Source organism: Astyanax mexicanus, chromosome 16, assembly GCF_023375975.1.
Source record: "Astyanax mexicanus isolate ESR-SI-001 chromosome 16, AstMex3_surface, whole genome shotgun sequence".
In the NCBI taxonomy this organism is placed as follows: Eukaryota; Metazoa; Chordata; class Actinopteri; order Characiformes; family Acestrorhamphidae; genus Astyanax; species Astyanax mexicanus.
Genome location: NC_064423.1, coordinates 18,087,967 through 18,105,974, shown reverse-complemented (window position 1 = coordinate 18,105,974; position 18,008 = coordinate 18,087,967). Strand labels below are relative to the sequence as shown.

The 18,008-nt window shown below is 38.5% G+C and overlaps 1 protein-coding gene across 1 annotated transcript in view; it reads right to left on the bottom strand.

Moving 5' to 3' along the window:
* Window positions 1-1,342: 1,342 nt before the first annotated feature.
* grin3bb (glutamate receptor, ionotropic, N-methyl-D-aspartate 3Bb) overlaps window positions 1,343-18,008 on the bottom strand; it is a 119,710-nt gene continuing 103,044 nt past the window's right edge. The window contains exons 6-9 of the mRNA XM_007240182.4: window positions 17,717-17,868; window positions 6,622-6,786; window positions 4,348-4,415; window positions 1,343-2,572 (exon numbers count right to left, since the gene is read on the bottom strand). Of these exons, the coding sequence (XP_007240244.4) occupies window positions 2,005-2,572; window positions 4,348-4,415; window positions 6,622-6,786; window positions 17,717-17,868 (953 nt within the window). The 3' untranslated portion in view covers window positions 1,343-2,004. The remainder of the gene's footprint in view (window positions 2,573-4,347; window positions 4,416-6,621; window positions 6,787-17,716; window positions 17,869-18,008) is intronic.

Genomic DNA, 18,008 nt, shown 5'->3' with positions numbered 1-18,008 from the left:
TAGGATGATTATAAGCGCATTATAAGAGGGAACTTGTCATGTAGATGCTTCCTCATTTGTGTTTGTTTGTTGCTCGCTAATATTTACACTGTTTATGCAGGCATAAGAGCAGGGTTTTTCCCTTCAACATCTTACGAACATCTTATAGACACCTTACAAATATAAGTGATATCAGTCTGCCAAATAGTGAAGTAGTTTCAGAAAGAGGAAATTTTTAAAACTTGTCTAACTCTTGCTCTGGTTACTGCCAAACATGCTGAGACTGTCTACAACAGGTCTTGACTGTAGATCAATACAAATATAAATCATGATCGTTATAATGCGTTATAATGTTCTGTCACAGAAGAGTATGCTCCTGCTGTGTGAGACTGTTTTTGATTCCTAGAAAGAAGTTCTTCAGTCATGCACATGAAAGAACATAAAACAAGTCCACAGAAAGAATGGATTTCAAACATGTACATTAAGAAACAGTGAAACTGAAGGAAAGAAAGCTGTGTATGCCTTACAGATCACCCACGCATGGGCAAGTAAAGCCAATTAACCAGCCTGCAGAAATCCCTCCTGGCTTAACAAATTGAGTTCTGTACAACAGTCGCTGCTCCAGCGAATAGATTAACACTTACCTCTCAACACACCGCCGCCGCAGCGCCAGATTAAAATCCGCTCTTTAAACTTCTGTGGCCGAGATAAGACTGGAAGAAACAGTAGATTTTCTTTTCTCAGCAGACTTTCATTTAAAGGCTATGCAATAAAATGGCAAGCTAAATGCCAGTGGCTCTGGGAGGCGATGCTCTTATCCAACACGAAAAGAAGTGTGCAATACAAGTCAGTCGGTCTGAGAGCAGTTTTCAGCATGAGTGCTTCTCAAGTGAGCTTTTATGATCAGTTCTTTCTTCTGTTTGTTCGTATGTTTATTATTATTTTTTTTTTCTGTGCCTATCTGCCGTTCTGTTCCAGAATGCAGGATGACTATCTTTCCATTGAGGTCTTTTAGGTGAAGCAAATCCACAGTTCTAGATGATCCTCCTTCATTCAGATGTATTTAACTGTACAAACAAAAATGCATAAACGGAGAAAAAAAAAAAGGATTTTCCACTCAAACTGCGTGTGCCTGTGGTTCTTTGCTTTGTTGCAACTTCATTTCTTTCTTCTTTTTCTCGTCTTTATGAATAAATGCCATAGTGGTGTCATTGTGGTGAAGAATCAACCCCCCCAGTCTGAAACATAGAGGTGTATGGGTAAACACATCATGGGAACCACTGAAATAGTCTTACCTTGCCACCTTACCAGGATGTCGTTTACCTCCAAATTACTTCATGGTCACAAAACCGAGTTCATCTAGTCATTCATATGTTAGACTTTATTTGTGAAAAACATTCAATTTAATTCAATCCAATTTAACAATACTATAATTTTTTTAGATCAAATACTGTAGAACTGAACAAAAAAAAATCATCTAAAACCCAGCACACTTTTCCATTTTCACCCCCGGTTGTCGCTTTGAGGCATCTGCTGCCACAGATTGTCATTTTAGGTCCAATTTTCCAAACTGCTAAACTGGTACTCTTACAAACCACCACAAAATCTGACGGAAACAAATCTGAAGAGTAGCGCAAACGGTCCTCTCAGTGTGTAGAAAGCTGATTCTGTGCATTCCTGCCACTGAGGAGCAGCGATTCAGCCATGCTGATTCCTGCTGCCTTACATCTAGAGGGCTCTGCAGTCTCTCTAGGCCTCAGTTGGCCTACATGGCTCGAATTTCTCCTCGATAAGACGCTGTAAGTTCATTCGGAACTTGATTAGAAAATAGGCCACATCATGTCCAGCTGCCGTTGTTGTTCTAAGCAAAAAAAGACCAGGCAGTTCCCAGGCTTGATGATGCCAAAGCATGAAGACCGCAGGAGATCCCAGGCAGGAGGAGTGCAAGCCTTTTGGATGGGATAGATATCAAAACCTTCTGTCCATCACTGCACGCCGTGCTGTCCTCCACTCCAGTAAGGGGCATCACCTTTTCCCCTCCAGATCTTTGACGAGTGAGCGGCAGATGGTGGCGGTGACGGTCGGAGGAGCTTCGGAAGTCACACTCGTCACCGTCGTCACCACAGCCGCCCTTTCTTTGGCGAGAGCGGTCTGGAGCTGGGCTCTGCGGGCCAGCGCCGCCCTCAGCTGACCACGTATCTCCTCGATTTTCTCCTGTAGCTCCTCCAGTTCTCCATCCTGAGGAGGGCTCGCCAAGGAGGGCGGAGATGAAGGAAGCGGCATGGTGGGTCTCAGAGGCACAGGTCCACCGTTTTCACACACTCTTGACAGAAGACTTCCAGTAGATGCAGTCCCAGAACTAGAAGCAGAACCAGATGGAGCCCCAGATCCTGACCCTGAACTGCCCTGACCCCCCTCTGCCACCACTCGGGCGAGAAGGCGGCGGGTGTTGAGGGTCTCCAGGTTGAAGTGAACCCTCTTATTGTCCTTGGTCTCTTTGGCTGCCTCGCTGCTTGCGTTGTTCCACTTTGCGAAGGACATCGTCGAGGCGGGTGGCGGCGGTTGTGGGGGCTGTGCCTTTTGAATGTTACAGCTGTGGAGAGAAATAATCAAATTAAAAAAATTGGTATCTGCAACTGAAACATTCACAGTTATCAACAGTTTGGCACAATAAAGATGCATATTGACGCTGTCCAATTAAAAAACTAGTATCTTCACAATAGCAACTTTAAAGGAGAGAGAGAAAACCTATTTAGCTTCAATGGACTTTAATGGAGGTCAATATAAAACAGTTTGTCAAGTAATTCTGGAGAAATTCTATTGGTCCATTAATCAGACAGTTGGTTTGTTGAAATTATTTAGTAAACTAAAAATCGTCAAAAATTGAGATATACAGTAGGCCTCTTATCCAGCTGTCTCCAGGTCTTAATCCTAATCTCTATCTTAAATCTTACAACCCGTTCAGCCAAACAATGTTTTTGTAAGTATCTGGATATGGTCTCTGTGAGCAGGACTGAAGATCACTGCTAAATGGTGGATTTAACAGGCAAGTTTAAGCCTAGTATGCTGAATTGCATATTGTAAATATTGCAATATTCTTGAAAGCAGTCTATTTTGTATGTGTTTTTGTCACGTTTTTCTTCTTCTTTTTTTTTTTTTTACACTGAATTGGTTACATTTAGTTTTGGTAAGCTACTATTTATGAAAAAGACAAACAAATTTTCTTATATTCCTACTAATTAAAACATATCTAATTATATTAATATTTAATTTTCATATGGCCAAGAATATTGTTATCCAGGGTTCATACAATTTTTATCCAATTTCCAATTGTTTTTTTAATGACTTTAAGAGTTTAGAAATCAATATTTGGTGATCACAGTTTTTCATGCTCCTTGGCTTTTTCATGCTCCTCCTCCAGTCTTACACACTGCTTTTGGATAACTTTATGCCTTTACTCCTGGTGCAAAACTTAAAGCAGTTCAGCTTGGTTAGGTGGCTTGTGATCATCCATCTTCCTCTTGATTATATTCTAAAGGTTTTTAATTTGGTAAAATCAAAGAAACTCATAATTTTTAAGTGATCTCTTGCTGTATATATGTTGTTGTGGGTTTATAATAATGTGTATCCTATATCGTAAATAAATTATAAGATATATCTGCAGAAATAGAGAAAATCACTGTGTTCTTATTCACAGTGCTGCAGGAAATACACTCACAGAGCACGATTAGGAACACCTGCACGCCTCCTCATTCATGCAGCTATCTAATCAGCTAATCACGCTGCGAGGCTCATTATGGAGAGCACTGATGAGGAAGAGTTCATTATTAATATGAACAGTTCATTGTAGAACAGCCGAGCTGACTGCTACACTACACTCTACCATGCACTAAACTCTATTACAGCCCGTTTCCACATGGTTCATTGAACACTAACCTTTTTAATATTAATGCTCATAATCATTGTATACTCTACAACATTACAATAAGCTCTGAACCTTATTCGTACTATCCTAATTCAACCATTACCTGCGTTAGTAATTAAATATTCACACTGCTTTTGTTTTGGTTTCAGAGATCTTTTGGATAATTAAATATGCAACGGGTAAAGTTGACCCGGGAGCACCATTGCTGTTCCTGACAAATGAACATAACAGAAGGGTTAAAAACTGTCAGAATGTTCAGAGCTGTTTTCTGAGGGTTTTGTGGATCTGCACTGCCTGTGCGAGTGAGCTGACAGCCTGCCAACAATGAAGCACAGGGAACCCTGAATTCCACAGTGTAACAAAAGCACAAGCACAAATTAGGACAGACCCAGAGGCGACCCCGGGCACTGGAGCGAAGTGTCCACGTTAAATAAAGCCGATACCTTTTTTCAGCGGTGCCCCTTTGCCGCTTCACGTCCTCGTACGTCATGTTCAGGGCTCTGTGGATTTTCTGCAAAACAAACAATTATCTCAGAAAAATGAAAGACATCAGCAGCGTGCTTTTCAATTTCTAAATCAGTGTTACACAAGACACTGCAGTCATTTTCTACTTATTAGTCCCTCAGAGAGAAAGACAGACACACACACACACACACACACACTGTAACACATTTCTTCTGTCAGAGCTCAGTTTCAGTAGATTCAGTTAAACAGCAGGTGGCACTCTTACTCTTACTAACTTTAGTCCTTCAGACCAAAGCCTGGGAATCATCACAGTTATAAAATATACAGCTCTGAAAAAATTAAAAGACCACTTCAGTTTCTGAATCAGTTTCTCTGATTTTGCTATTTATAGGTATATATAAAATAAACTAAATAAATGTCTGAAATAATAAAAAAGACTTCAAATAATGCAAAGCAAATGAGCTTATATTCATTCAGAAATTCGTTCAGAAATCAGTAATTGGTGGAATAACCCTGGTTTTTAATTACAGTTTTCATGCATCATGCATCATGGCATGTTCTCCTCCACAAGACTTACACACTGATTTTGGATAACATTATGCCACTTCTGGCCTTAAATCCTTTTTGTGTGAGTGCTTTGTCCAATCAGACATGATGTTTGGGTGTTCTGGACAAGCATTAATAATCAATTCATATGAGGTTATATTTTTGCAAGATTTAATATCTTGTCACACTGAATGGTTTTTAAAAGCTCATATACAGTACAGTTCTTGCGTTTCAAAGAACAATAATTGTATCATTGTTTGTTAAAAAAGTTTTTTTTTTTTTCATTTTCTACCCATTTTACAGAGGCAATTACCCAGCCCACTCATTAGGACTCTCCCTATCACTACTGATGCCCCAACACCAGGAGGGTGAAGACTAGCACATGCCTCCTCCTATACATGCGAAGTCAGCCACCGCTTCTTTCTGAGCTGCTGCTGATGCGGCATTGCCAAGTAGCATCACAGCACGCTCAGAGGAAAGCGCAGTTACTCGGTTCCGATACATCAGCTCACAGACGCCCTGTGCCGCGGACATCACCCTTTAGTGATGTGGGGAGAGAGCGCCATCTACCCACCCGGAGGGAGCAGGGCCAATTTTGCTCCCTCTGAGCGCCGGCAGCTTGATGGCAAAGCTGCATGAGCAGAGGTTAAAAAAGTCTTTACACACTGAATAACTTTATGTTGCTGAATATTCGGTGCATGCCATGCTAAAGACTAAATTATTAATACTATTAAAACAGAACATACATAATAGTCATTAAACAGAGCAGTACAATATTACACAGAACACATCAGAGCCCAACAAAGCAGCTTGAGGTGCTTTAATCAAGTGTACCTTGCTTATTTCATTTTTAAGGACTTTGTGCACTCATTCACTTTACCAGACTTAAGCTATTACACCATATTTGCACTACCGTTTGTACGGGTTGTGCTTTCATTCCATCTTAATCACCCCCCCCTCTCCCAACACTATTGCACTGTTGTTTTCTGTCTTACGTATGTCTATTTGCGTCCTTTCTGTATTGTATATATATATTATTTTATATTATAAATTAAATTTCTGTACTTGCTGTAATTTCTGGAAAGCAGAGTAACGTAATTTTAATCCTCTGTATTTACTATACATATGCAGCATTGACAATAAAAAACTACTTTCTCTTACTGCAAGGCCAAAAAAAAAGTCACTACCTGGATTTAACTAAGCAAATGATCTGGAGTTGCTGCAGTTGGTCAGGTCTAGGTTCAGCAACAGTGTGTGCTGAAAGAATGAGGTCAGCTGACTACCTGACTATACTGAATTCCATCAGATTATTCCATCAAAGGATTTTTCTTCCCTGATGGCACGGTCATATTCCAAGATGACAATGTCAGGATTCATGGAGCTGGAATTGGACTTGTGAAAGAGTGGTTCAGGGAGCACAAGATCATCATTTTTTACACATGGATTGTTCACCACAGAGTCCAGATCTTAACCTCATTAAAAATCTTTGGGATGGTCTGGAGAAGGCTTTGTGCAGTGGCCAGACTCTACCATCATCAATGATGTAAGATCATGGCGAAAAATGTATTTAGCAACACTGGATTAAAATAAATAAATATGACATTGCAGAAGCTTACAGGGTTCCTGACTAATTAGTCAGGTCTGTGTTACCTAATTAAAGCTGGAAATACAGTGAATCACATTTGCCATCACTAAGGAATTCTTACCTGGCTGGTATGGAGCCAGTATTTGAATTTCTGCCGGCGGCGAATGTGAGGCAGCACCAGACGGTAGAAGGCGTGTTCCCCAGCCAGAGTGAGCAACGCCCCCGTCACGCCCACACACAGCAGCACAAACAACCCTGAGAAGTGGCGAATGCCCATCTGCAACGTCTGTAAAGAAGAGAAGACACACAAACACAAACTCAGACCTATTTTGAATAGGATCCTTTTAAAAAAAAGACCTCCCGTAGTTCTGCAGAAGCTGCAAGAATGAAACGTCTGCACAGATTCTCCAGCCTTCCCTCAAACCAGCATGCCAGCAAATGTGTGACACAAGCTGGGGAATGAATGCAGGGGGTTAGGAGGCTTTGTGACACAGTCTTTCTCAGCTGTCTTGTTTTTGTCAGCAGGCGTGAAGCCTAAAATCCATTTGAGGGGAAAAAAGGTCCCCTTTGAAGTGGCGGTACGGAGAGGATTTAATACCTGGGCCGGACGGCAGGGGGCGTCGTACTCCTTCCCGTTCCGAGGGCAGCCGAGGTCTTGTCGTTAAAGTGGGATTGGAGTGAATCCTCACAGGAGCGGCTTTGATGGAGAAGGATTCCTACTGACTTGAACTAATTGGAATTTGGCACAAAAAAAATATCATCCCGGCTAATTGAAAAAGAAGCCACGCTCACATCAGTCGGCGCGCTGCTCGGTGTGCTTTCTGTAATCGGCAGTCAGTCGTCTCAAATCTTAAAATAATGTCCACTCTGGATAATGTCCCTTACAGATATTTTAGCTTACTTTTGAATAAAGCAGATGCTTCTGCTCATCGTTCAAGCAGGTTCACAAAAAACCCTCAGAAACCAGAAAATAAAAAATGATACCAGTTTTGACTGTTGAGTTTTCACACTTGCACTTTTAGTCCGGTTAAATCAGACTCTGGTTTGGACATTTTTTTTTCCAATGGAGTCACTTAGGCAAGTGTGAGTACAGTCAGGTCTATTGGACAGTACACACAGTGGCGGATTTGGAAGTTCTGGGGCCCCATGCAACGTTTTTTTTCCAGGGGCCCTGATCAAGAATGTATTCTTTTGTATAGCAAAATGCAACACTGACTCTGACAACCCTAATGTCTCAGCTACCTCATCCTTGTCAGACATTTCATTTCTTGCTGCTGCGAAAAAAAATTGGTGAGCTTTGTCAAGCTTTCTGTGCTGGACGTCCATTTCTTAATTTTCTTTCTTTTTTGGGCACCCCCGGGATAAGACCGTTTCATAGTTGTGCCGAAGCTACCTTAGTCTACCTTGCCTAGCTTAACTTGCGTGTATTTGCGGTGTCAAACAAAAAAGAAGTAATGCATTTTTTTTTCTTTTCGGTTTTTTTTTTGCCAACCTTTTGTCCAGCAGGGGGCCTCCTGATCCCTGGGGCCCCAAGCAATTGCGTGGTTTGCGTGGTGGTAAAATCCACCCCTGATTACACAGCAAATTCCCTAAGAGTTAATATCACATCATTTTGAGTGTATATGCGTGACCATCGAACACACTATACACTGTAACAGAGTTAAAGTAACTCTTCTCTGGGAGTTGGCCTTTTAACTTCAGGAGTTAAATCTGAACTGTTGTGGGATATTTATCCCATCTAGATTAAAATACAGCTCTCAGCTAGAGTTCATTTTACCATAAACTCCTTCACAGTGTTCACAAATAATGCAGAAATTTGTGTGATTAAACTAATATTATTAAAAAACATTGGAATATTTTAAAACCCTGAAACATTTAGGAGTAAAAATGACAACAAAAGGATCATTACTGATTACAATAAAAATTTCATACTCAACAAGTGTTTGCCAGTACATAATCTTTTAATTGCATGACAACTTTAATCCTGCATTGCAGTTTTTTTTTTATTATTTTAATGTTTTTAAATGGAAATAATGATATTTAAAAATACTCAGAAAATGATTGGATGGCAAGGCTATAGTCTTACATATTTCAACAAATTTGGCCCAAAAATTCATGGTGATTTCTTTCTTTTTTTTTTTTTTTTCTTTTAATGTTTTTAAATGGAAATAATGATATTTAAAAATACTCAGAAAATGATTGGATGGCAAGGCTATAGTCTTACATATTTCAACAAATTTGGCCCAAAAATTCATGGTGATTTCTTTCTTTTTTTTTTTTTTTTCTTTTAATGTTTTTAAATGGAAATAATGATATTTAAAAATACTCAGAAAATGATTGGATGGCAAGGCTATAGTCTTACATATTTCAACAAATTTGGCCCAAAAATTCATGGTGATTTCTTTCTTTTTTTTTTTTTTTTTGCCCACCACCCCTCTTCGGAGGACCAATTTAACTTTATTGTTTATTAGTGTTTATACAAAGTTTTTTTGGTACTGTGGGAATTGTGAGAAGAAAACAAAACAAAAAAATATATAATAGAAAAAAAATAATAATAATAGAAAAAAAAAAATAATAATAACATATATATATATATATATATATATATATATATATATATATATATATATATATATATATATATATAATAAAAAAATAAGAAGTGGGGGATTGTGGAGAAAAGGAGGAAGAGAAAAAAAAATTTAACACATAGAAAAAAGAAAATTAATAATAATGACACTAATAATAACTGAACAATTTGTAAACCACAAGAGAAAAAGGAGAAGGGAAGAGAAAAAAAAACAGATTATAGCAAACAAGATACAAATATTAGGAAACAACAACAAATAGATCTGAATATTTACATAAAAAGAATGGAGAAATAGAAAAGGAAGATATATACATATATATTTTTTTCTTGTTTGATGTTATGTGGTAATAGATAGAGAGAGAAGAGAGAAAAGAGACAGAGAGAGAGAGAGATAGTAAAGGTAGCATTGCATTGCAGTTCTCAGTGCATTACCATCACTTTGTCACACTTAACAGTGCAGAAGATGGTAACTTGCTCTTATAGCCAACAACACATCGGCTAGGCAAACAACCATTATATAAAATATCAGAAAATGGAAAGTAGTCCTGGTGGGAAAGACTTCACACTGACGGTAAGCTAGGATGGGGGGACACGCCCATTAGAGATTTCAGTCACGCTCCTCAACACCTTGGAATAAATTCTGTATATATAATACTACAACACCAAAGAGTTCCCCTCAACTCAACTTGTAGTTAAAGTTGGAGAATGAACTCAAACAGTTTAACACTTTCACACATTTTTGTTTAACTCCAGATTTTTGAACTCCAGAAATTTGCTGTGTATTACACAGTATCATGATGTAAAATGTTTGTCATCTGACATCATGACCAACATGCAACCTGAAATTAACGTCTATGGACATTGGTGGCCAGCTAGGAAGCAAATCAATCACTTGCCTAGAGCCCAAAGCAGGCCTGGGGCCCCCAGACAACAACTGGTTATGAATTTAATGCAACGACAAACTGTGTGAGCACCTATTAAATTCTGTTGCGGTCCATGCAGGAAAGTACAACCACATTGGAAGCCAGAAATGAAAGAAAAGAAAGGAAGGGAAAGAAAAGACAAATCAAGACAGTGATGATTTTTATACGTTCGGTTTGTTTTTGAGATGACAATTACCTCTTATAACTATCAGGTCTACTCAGCAGGTTCGAGCTAAACAGCTAAATATTATAGTGTCGTTTATGGAAAACTGTCTCCCCTGCTGTTGTTAAATGCATATTTTAATTATGCACTAGTTCAGAACACAGGACCTTCTTGCATCAGCAGCTGAAGTCTGAGAGAGCACAATAGATATTGCTGTCTTTAGGTAGATAAATGCAATCTCTCCCCATATAATAATAGTAGTAGGCATGAACATCTGGTAGCTCATGTATCAGAGCTTAATATGAACAGAGGTTTAGTAATTGGGGAGAAATATAAAATTTAAAAAAATATATATTTGAGCCTTGGAAGCCATTGCAGAACCATGTGTAAATCATGTGTAAAGAACATATAATGTGTCAAACAACCTTCATCTTCACACTCCTCTTTTACAATAATGATTCTTAGTAGGACCACAAAATTGCAAAAATACTTCATTGACATCTTTTGACTTGAAACCATGCGATAGTAAGTAATCTAGCAATCATTTTATATTTTTACTCTTGAACAAGCTCATTCAGTTCAGAAGCTCTAATGACAGTAAAAGGGGAAATGTGCACACAACAACACGTATCAGCTTCACCGGATTTCGGCTTCTCACAGGGCAGCAAGAAAACAACCTCCTTTCACCATGTGAAGAAAAACAGCTAATAAAAAAAGAGCTGGAATTCCTAACATAGACATGTTGCCGGCTACTGAATGACGCAACTTCTTTTGACGTCTACGGAATCCTTTAGCCCGCATTATCTTTGATTGCAGGCAGAAAGTGGAAAATACAGCCCTCGGGGCGTACAGTAGCAGCATGCGCCTGGTTTTTTTTTCCAATTAAAATGTAAAATGTTGACCATGAACCGCCCCGCAGTTATTGACGTCACAGATGACTTTCTCTTTGGTCGCAACCTGGAAATGAAGAATGAAGTGAAAGGAAGAAGAATAAATAAATAAATAAATATATATATAAAGAGATGAAAAAGAAAACCTCTCAGAAAGTCTCAGAGTGGAGTCTCTCCTGAGTGTGTTTTGACCTTGGGGCATCTGTTGTAGAGGGGAAGTTTCTGGGAGACTGCAGACGAGTAGCCTACTGACTTGCCTTTCCCAGGGGCGCTTCTTCCACTCCAGATAATGCTTCAGTCTGATTCCCCTATCACACAGCACTCTGCCTGGGTCAGGTCTGAACTGACAGTGCTGTAGAAAAAGAATTCTGATCTCAGAACCTGTTGACGTGGTTGGATTTACCATATGAGTAACATGGATGCTTGCCTGGGGGCACCCAGTGGCTTGGGGCACCAGAAGGTTCCTGTACATAAATATATGTATATTAAGTTAATGTTAATAATAATAATCTGTCAAGGTTTGTGTTTGAGTGTTTGTGACACTGTATATTCATTATTCATTACTTTTTTTTTTAGCTATGTGGTCTGCATCTTTATTCTTCACATTATTTGGTCTGTAGAAAGCTGTTGCTGATGTCTGGCAAGTTGCTTTTTTAGATGTTGTGCCGATTTCTACCTCTCTTCCAGAATTCGATTCCCCTTCGAAGGCATGCACGTCACAGGCAGCAAAATAAGCGTAACCTATTCCTTCTCAGATTCCTAGTATTACTATGAATAAATAAGGACTATTCTACAGTTACAGTAGATACAGGAATCACCAGCGTACAGGTTTGAATCCATACGGAGTGCACATCGAGCCTAAAACTCGCCTCTGGTTGTTTTAAGGCTGTTAAGGATGTTTAAGGATGGTTTGCCTCAAATTCCTGTTATTGGATAGAAAGTCATAACCATCTAGAAAAGCGTTTTCTGCACTTGCACAGGTCTCCACATTAAGGGGTTTTCTACATTTGCTACACAAAATATTTGACCCTGCCTCATAATCAGTCATCTAACTGGTTATTTTTTGGTTACTTATTTTTGCTGAAGGGCTTGAATTCATACGTAAACAGAATAAAATGTTTTATGTTAATAAAATGCATTATGAGAACTATTTGCATTAGCAAATATCCTGCTTTTGACTTTTGACAGGCAGTATGAATTGATTAAATACATATCCTATTAATAAAAAAACAAAAATTGCTGCTCTATAATGTCCTTTCAATGGCATGCAAAAAAATGTTGTTTATCCCTATTATTCCTTTTACTTTATGGATGATGACAGGCCACATTAGCATAGAGTCATTTTATACGCTATATCTTAAATGCTTTATGTTTCCTCAGGATTTTTTTTTTTTAATGAACAGGCACCAGGAGTGCCATATGATCGTAATCTGATTCTGCCTCTAGAGGACTGTTCTGTAAAGAGAAGTAAGAGCACATGGAATGTCTTATAAACACGGGGTCCCTGGTGGCTCCCCCCGTGCACATCTTGCTGGGGAACACAGTGGCTCATCCCATTAGTTCTTACTGCAAGAGGTGTTAGCTTGTCAGCTCGATTTAAAGCGCTGCACCTCTGCTGCTTTTGGAACAAGCTCTCGTCTCTCTGCTCTCGCGGCTTTGTCCCCCAGCTCCCTGCATTTCAAATGGAAGCGAGGGCTGGGGCTGGGCGATATAAAAAAAAATAAAAAAATAATATCTTAATAATTTTGGTTTAATGGAGATCTCTTTTTTTTTACATCCAATAAGGTAATAACAAACAGATACTTCTCAGACAAATCTAGCTACATGTTCTAGATTTTATACAAGCACTTTTATCATTCAGTGCCATATCCCCCTATATAAGAGTAGCCTAGTAGTTTTAGCAGCATTTTAAATTGTGAACAACTAAAAGGCAATTCAAATTACACTAATTATAAACAACATATTTTTCAAATGAATTGTTTTTTTTTCACTTTCAGCCTTAAAAATGTATATATATAAAAATACAGTTCTTTTGGAAAAAGAGCTTCTAAAGTGCTCAAGTGTTGTTTATTAGTGCTATGCTCTCAGAACAGGAAGCGTGCTCGTTCTAAACTGTCTGTGTTTCGCTGAAAAGTTGGGTTCTGCCGTCACTGTCTGTTTTTAGAGCACGCTGTCTGATTGAGCTCGCTCTGTACCTCTGCACAGATATGATTGGATAACAGCTTTGGTGATTTTTAAACACATGCAATTGGTCTGTCAGTTTCCTGCACCCTGAATCCTCCGGTTTAGGCTAGTAACATCACGTCGCTTAATATAAACACTGTGGAAATTAAATAGTTTTAATAGCTCACCGGCTAGTATAGGATACTACATGGAGCTTACTGAATAGCAGCATAGTCTATATTAATATAAATGATATTGTCAGACCTTTATCTCATCTAAAAATTTGCCGCAGATGTATTAAATAGTGTTGCGCTGCTGCGAGCAGTGATAGCTGCACATACGCATACACGCTCTTAGTGTGTAAACAGCACGGAGCAGCAGAGACAGTGTAACTTCATAGCAGTTTATTATTAGTCCTATATATCAGATTAAACTGTGGCCTATCAGCAGTTTAGCTCAATTAAAAAGAAGTTTATTTGATAGCTGGGTCAGATCGAGACCAGATCACAATCTGACAAGTGAACGGCTCCAGAATTAAAATCTGCGCACTCGCACTAGGCAGGGACGTGGCAAATTACGACAGAAGTTGGGGTCGAACTTGGTGCCGTAAAAATTTGTATTAAGAAAAATAATAATGCATTACAAATTATGATTTCAAATTAATCGTATGAGTTAATATTTTAAAGTTAATATATCTATTTTTCTTAAAATCTTGATATTTATTTTTATTTATATCTTTTTAACCGAGGCTGTAGTTACTTTGTTTCCTCTTAATTAGGAGCAGTGCAGAGCAGTCCATTCCCACAATCCAGTTTCTTAGCTAACACTGTGGAACGTATGTTTTTTTTGGGAGGAAAAAAGTTCAAAACCGTCCACCGGTTCTCATAGCAGATGTCAGGCACCTCTCAACGTGTCATTTAGTCAGGAATCTTCTGAAGCCGTTTTTCATCTGATCCAAAGCATACTTCTGACAGCCGAGGAGATAATGATACAAGGGTACTCAGTGTAAAGGCTGAGGCAAATCAATATGTCAAAGGAACTCAAGCTCGGCTACTCACTGAAGAATAAAGCATATGCCGCGCAGATATGAAAGTAAGCATGGAAAATATGAAAAAGGCAAACATTTGCATACTCCCCTGGTGTTATCTCTGAAAGAAGAAGAAGAAAAAAACAGAAAGAAAAAGACGTGGGTTGTTAATTTGATAACTGGAACCCTGGGCCTAGCGCTCCTCAGTCCAGATGGTGGAAGAAGCCTTAGCTTCATTATAATGCTTCATGTCTTCTGTCCAGTCTTTCTTTAAAACAGCCCATTAGCTTTGTTTGATCAGATTAAACAGCAATTAATTGCGCAATAACATGGCCCAGTGGCGCACAACAGAAGGCCTGTGCTTTTGCCCGTGAAGAAGAGAGAGACGCCCATGTGCTACCTGTTCTTCACTCGTGAATTCATTACATGCTTTAAAGCATTTCAGTGAGCTTTGGTAGATGTGTGCATTAAAAAAATACGTATGTCTTACTACATGTTACATGGGATTACCAAGATGATCCATCATACAGTAATCATTAATCTGTGAAGGCAATACATTTTACTTTTAACTAAATTGCTGCCACAATTTAATGGATGACGGTTTACCATGTGACCCATTGAATCTTACCGTTAGAATTATAAGATCAAACCCTAAATCCTACTGTTTAATTCGGTATTTTGACCTGATATACCTGATTTCCTGTTTACTGACCCTTGCCTGCCTTGTGGAGACAGTTTGTGGTGACAGTTTATCTTTATTTAATGTATTTTCTACTTTAGATTAATATTAAATTAATATTAAAAGACACAAAAACTATTGAGGGACGCATATAGAATTATGTACCTAACAAAAAAGTGTTTGTCGTCCACAATTCCCGGACCTAAACCCAACTAATATGAAGTCCCGTATATGGGCTACAGGTGAGGGTTGGACGCTGGCTGTTTTTTTTCTCTACTTCACTTAACAGGAATCAACTCAAATTCTGCATGTTTGAAAATAACGTAAATAGGAAAATATTACATTTAAAATGAAGTTCAGGAAAGAGCCAATTTTATGCTTTTACTCATTATATTTTGACATTAGCAGATTTACTTAACTTAACTTTTTTTTATAATTTTTTGAAAGTTTTTTTTTAACAATTTCAGTTCTGCTTTTCAGTAATGTTCCTTTTCAAACATGAATGGTTTTTATATAATTAATAGAAATCCTCAGGATTTTGTAGTATAATTGGTTCTTTTAAATTAAAGGACACATTACTATAAAAAATATCCCTTATTCACTGCTCCAGTAGATACATTTTGGGATCTGAAGTGCCTACATACCCACAAACCTTACAAGATGACACCCCTGGCAGTTTTCTGGGGGCTGCCTATGAGAAAAGCAGCACACAGCTGATTTTTCTTGGCTGTATTTTGGCATAAGGTTTTTCTACCTTTGCAAAGTTTCAAAATGCAGCCATGGGTCAAAATTCTCTGGTTGTGGGTGTTTTTTTAGGGATTATGAAAATGTACCTTAGCTGCCAAAAAAATGTGACTGCAGAAAGAAGCAGCAGAGAGAGAGAGGGAGAGAGAGGGAGAGAAAAAGTAAGAGAGGTGTAAAGATGTGAACTCATGGAAAATCTAGAAAGTAAACATTTAGTCATCCGACATCCTAAAAAATATATATATATAATGTTATAAACCTGTAAAACTTACAGAAAGTGATGGCACATCATTTTAATTGGACATGGTTTGTTGGAGAAGAATTAGTCTATGCAGTTTACTTTTGAACAGCTCTCTGCTACAACTATCACAAGATGTGTGAACTTTTATTCTGCACTTTTATTCTGGGCTGTTTTGATTAAGTTTTAGACAGAATGTTCTGGGTCAGGTTCCCTGTGGTGCTGAGGGATTGGTTAGCCTTGGACAAAAAGTTGTAACTGAATTTAAGTAGTTTCGGTATTGACAAGTTAGAGTCTAGACTTCTGTATAAGTTCCATTTGCTTTTTATGTTAAGAGATTATAAAACACTGTAAAATATACTGTATGAAACAATGTGTCTGCAATGTGGCATTACACTATACAGATTTTTTCCCCTCAATTATTAATAAAACTACAAACAGACATAATATGGCTCTTTCAAGAAATATGTAAATGTATTTTTTTTTTTAGAAATGCCTGCTGTCTTACTTAGCCTGTGTCTGTCATGTGTTTTTCCTTTTTTGGTCTTATGTGCTTCCATCCTCTGTACTCCTATCATGTGTTCCTAGCCTCGTCCTGTCATTAGGGTTCCCCGCTGTCTCATTAGTAACCCCGCCCCCTCGTTACTTCCCCAGGTGTTCCTTGTCTGTGCCTGTGTTTAAATACCTCATGTGTTATTTTGTTCTCTGTCCTGCTTTTTGTTTGACGCTGTCAGTTTACCCTGCTTATATGTTGATTGCTGTTAGTTTGTTCCTCAGTTCTGCCATGTTGATGTAAGTTTCTGCTTTGTTTTCTTTAGTTTGCTTCTTTCTTTGTTTATTTTTGCTTTTTGTTTGCTAGTCTTCTTGTTAATCCTTTGTTTTATAGTTGTTGTTTATTTAGTCTTAGACAATGTTTACATTACAAGGCTGAGGTGACTCAAATCAGATTTGTTGCTCGATGTGGCTCAGATGTGATTTTTTTCATGGCTGTGTGAATAATCCAAATGTATTTTATTTTTTCCAAATAAAATTTGAGTCACTTTCATATGTGGTCCTAAATCGGATACGTATCCAATCCATGGACATGCGACATTAATGTGAACGGTCAAATCAGAATTCATGCGTCTTTTTCTTTTTCACATGCGCTACGTGCTTCTCTCTCATACCTACACATCTCTTGGTGCAGCTGTGCAGCTATTGCTGCAAAAACAGCAAAAGCAAACCGCTTGACCTTTTTTAACCTTCTGGACCTGAGCGTGTACTTCAGACCAGCTGTTTGCTCTCCACTCTACATTACGTTACACTACGTTACATTTGGCAGACGCTTTTGTCCAAAGCGACTTACAATAGTGAAGTACAAAAGTAATAGAAGGTAAAAACAACTTTACGTAGATAGGGCCTAAAGGAGGTCAAAGGGAACTAATGGGATAGAGGAGTAGAGGAGGGGAAAAAGGAAATGCGGTTAGAAGTAGTTAGTTTGTTAGTGGTGTTAATGGTGTTAATGCATTACTGTGTTGCACATTATGTAGGAAAATAGACCAGAAAATAGACGATCATTGATAGTGCGCCTTATAATCTGGTGCGCCTTATAGTGTGCAAAAATATGGTAATTGATCAAATTGATTAATAGTTTAGATTAATCACCTTCAGAAGTTCTAGAGCATAATACATGAGAAATAAGTAATTCAAAATAAAAAAAATATGGAAAAAAACATGGAAGGTGAAAGAAATGATGTCATTAAGCTTTATAAAAGTTTAAAGTTCTTTTGTAGTTTCAATGCAAGATCAGCATTTCTCACCTCTGTCACTGCAAAGACTCTCTTCCCACAGGGAACCACCTTATACCACTTGTCGTGCAGCATGTCCATGTAGCCGTCTGATTTGTAGCGGCTGATGAATTCTGAGATGTTGGAGGTGAGAGGGGAGTTCTGGGGCAGGCCAATCCCATAACCTGCAAATAGAGCAGCAACACTTAAAGTCAGTCAGGGCAATGACACTCAGAGAGCTCAATACTGTTCATTTAATTCAGAGTGTGAGCGGTGAAGGTGAGTCAGGGATTGGAGGGGTATGGTGGGGTGGGATGGGGTGGAG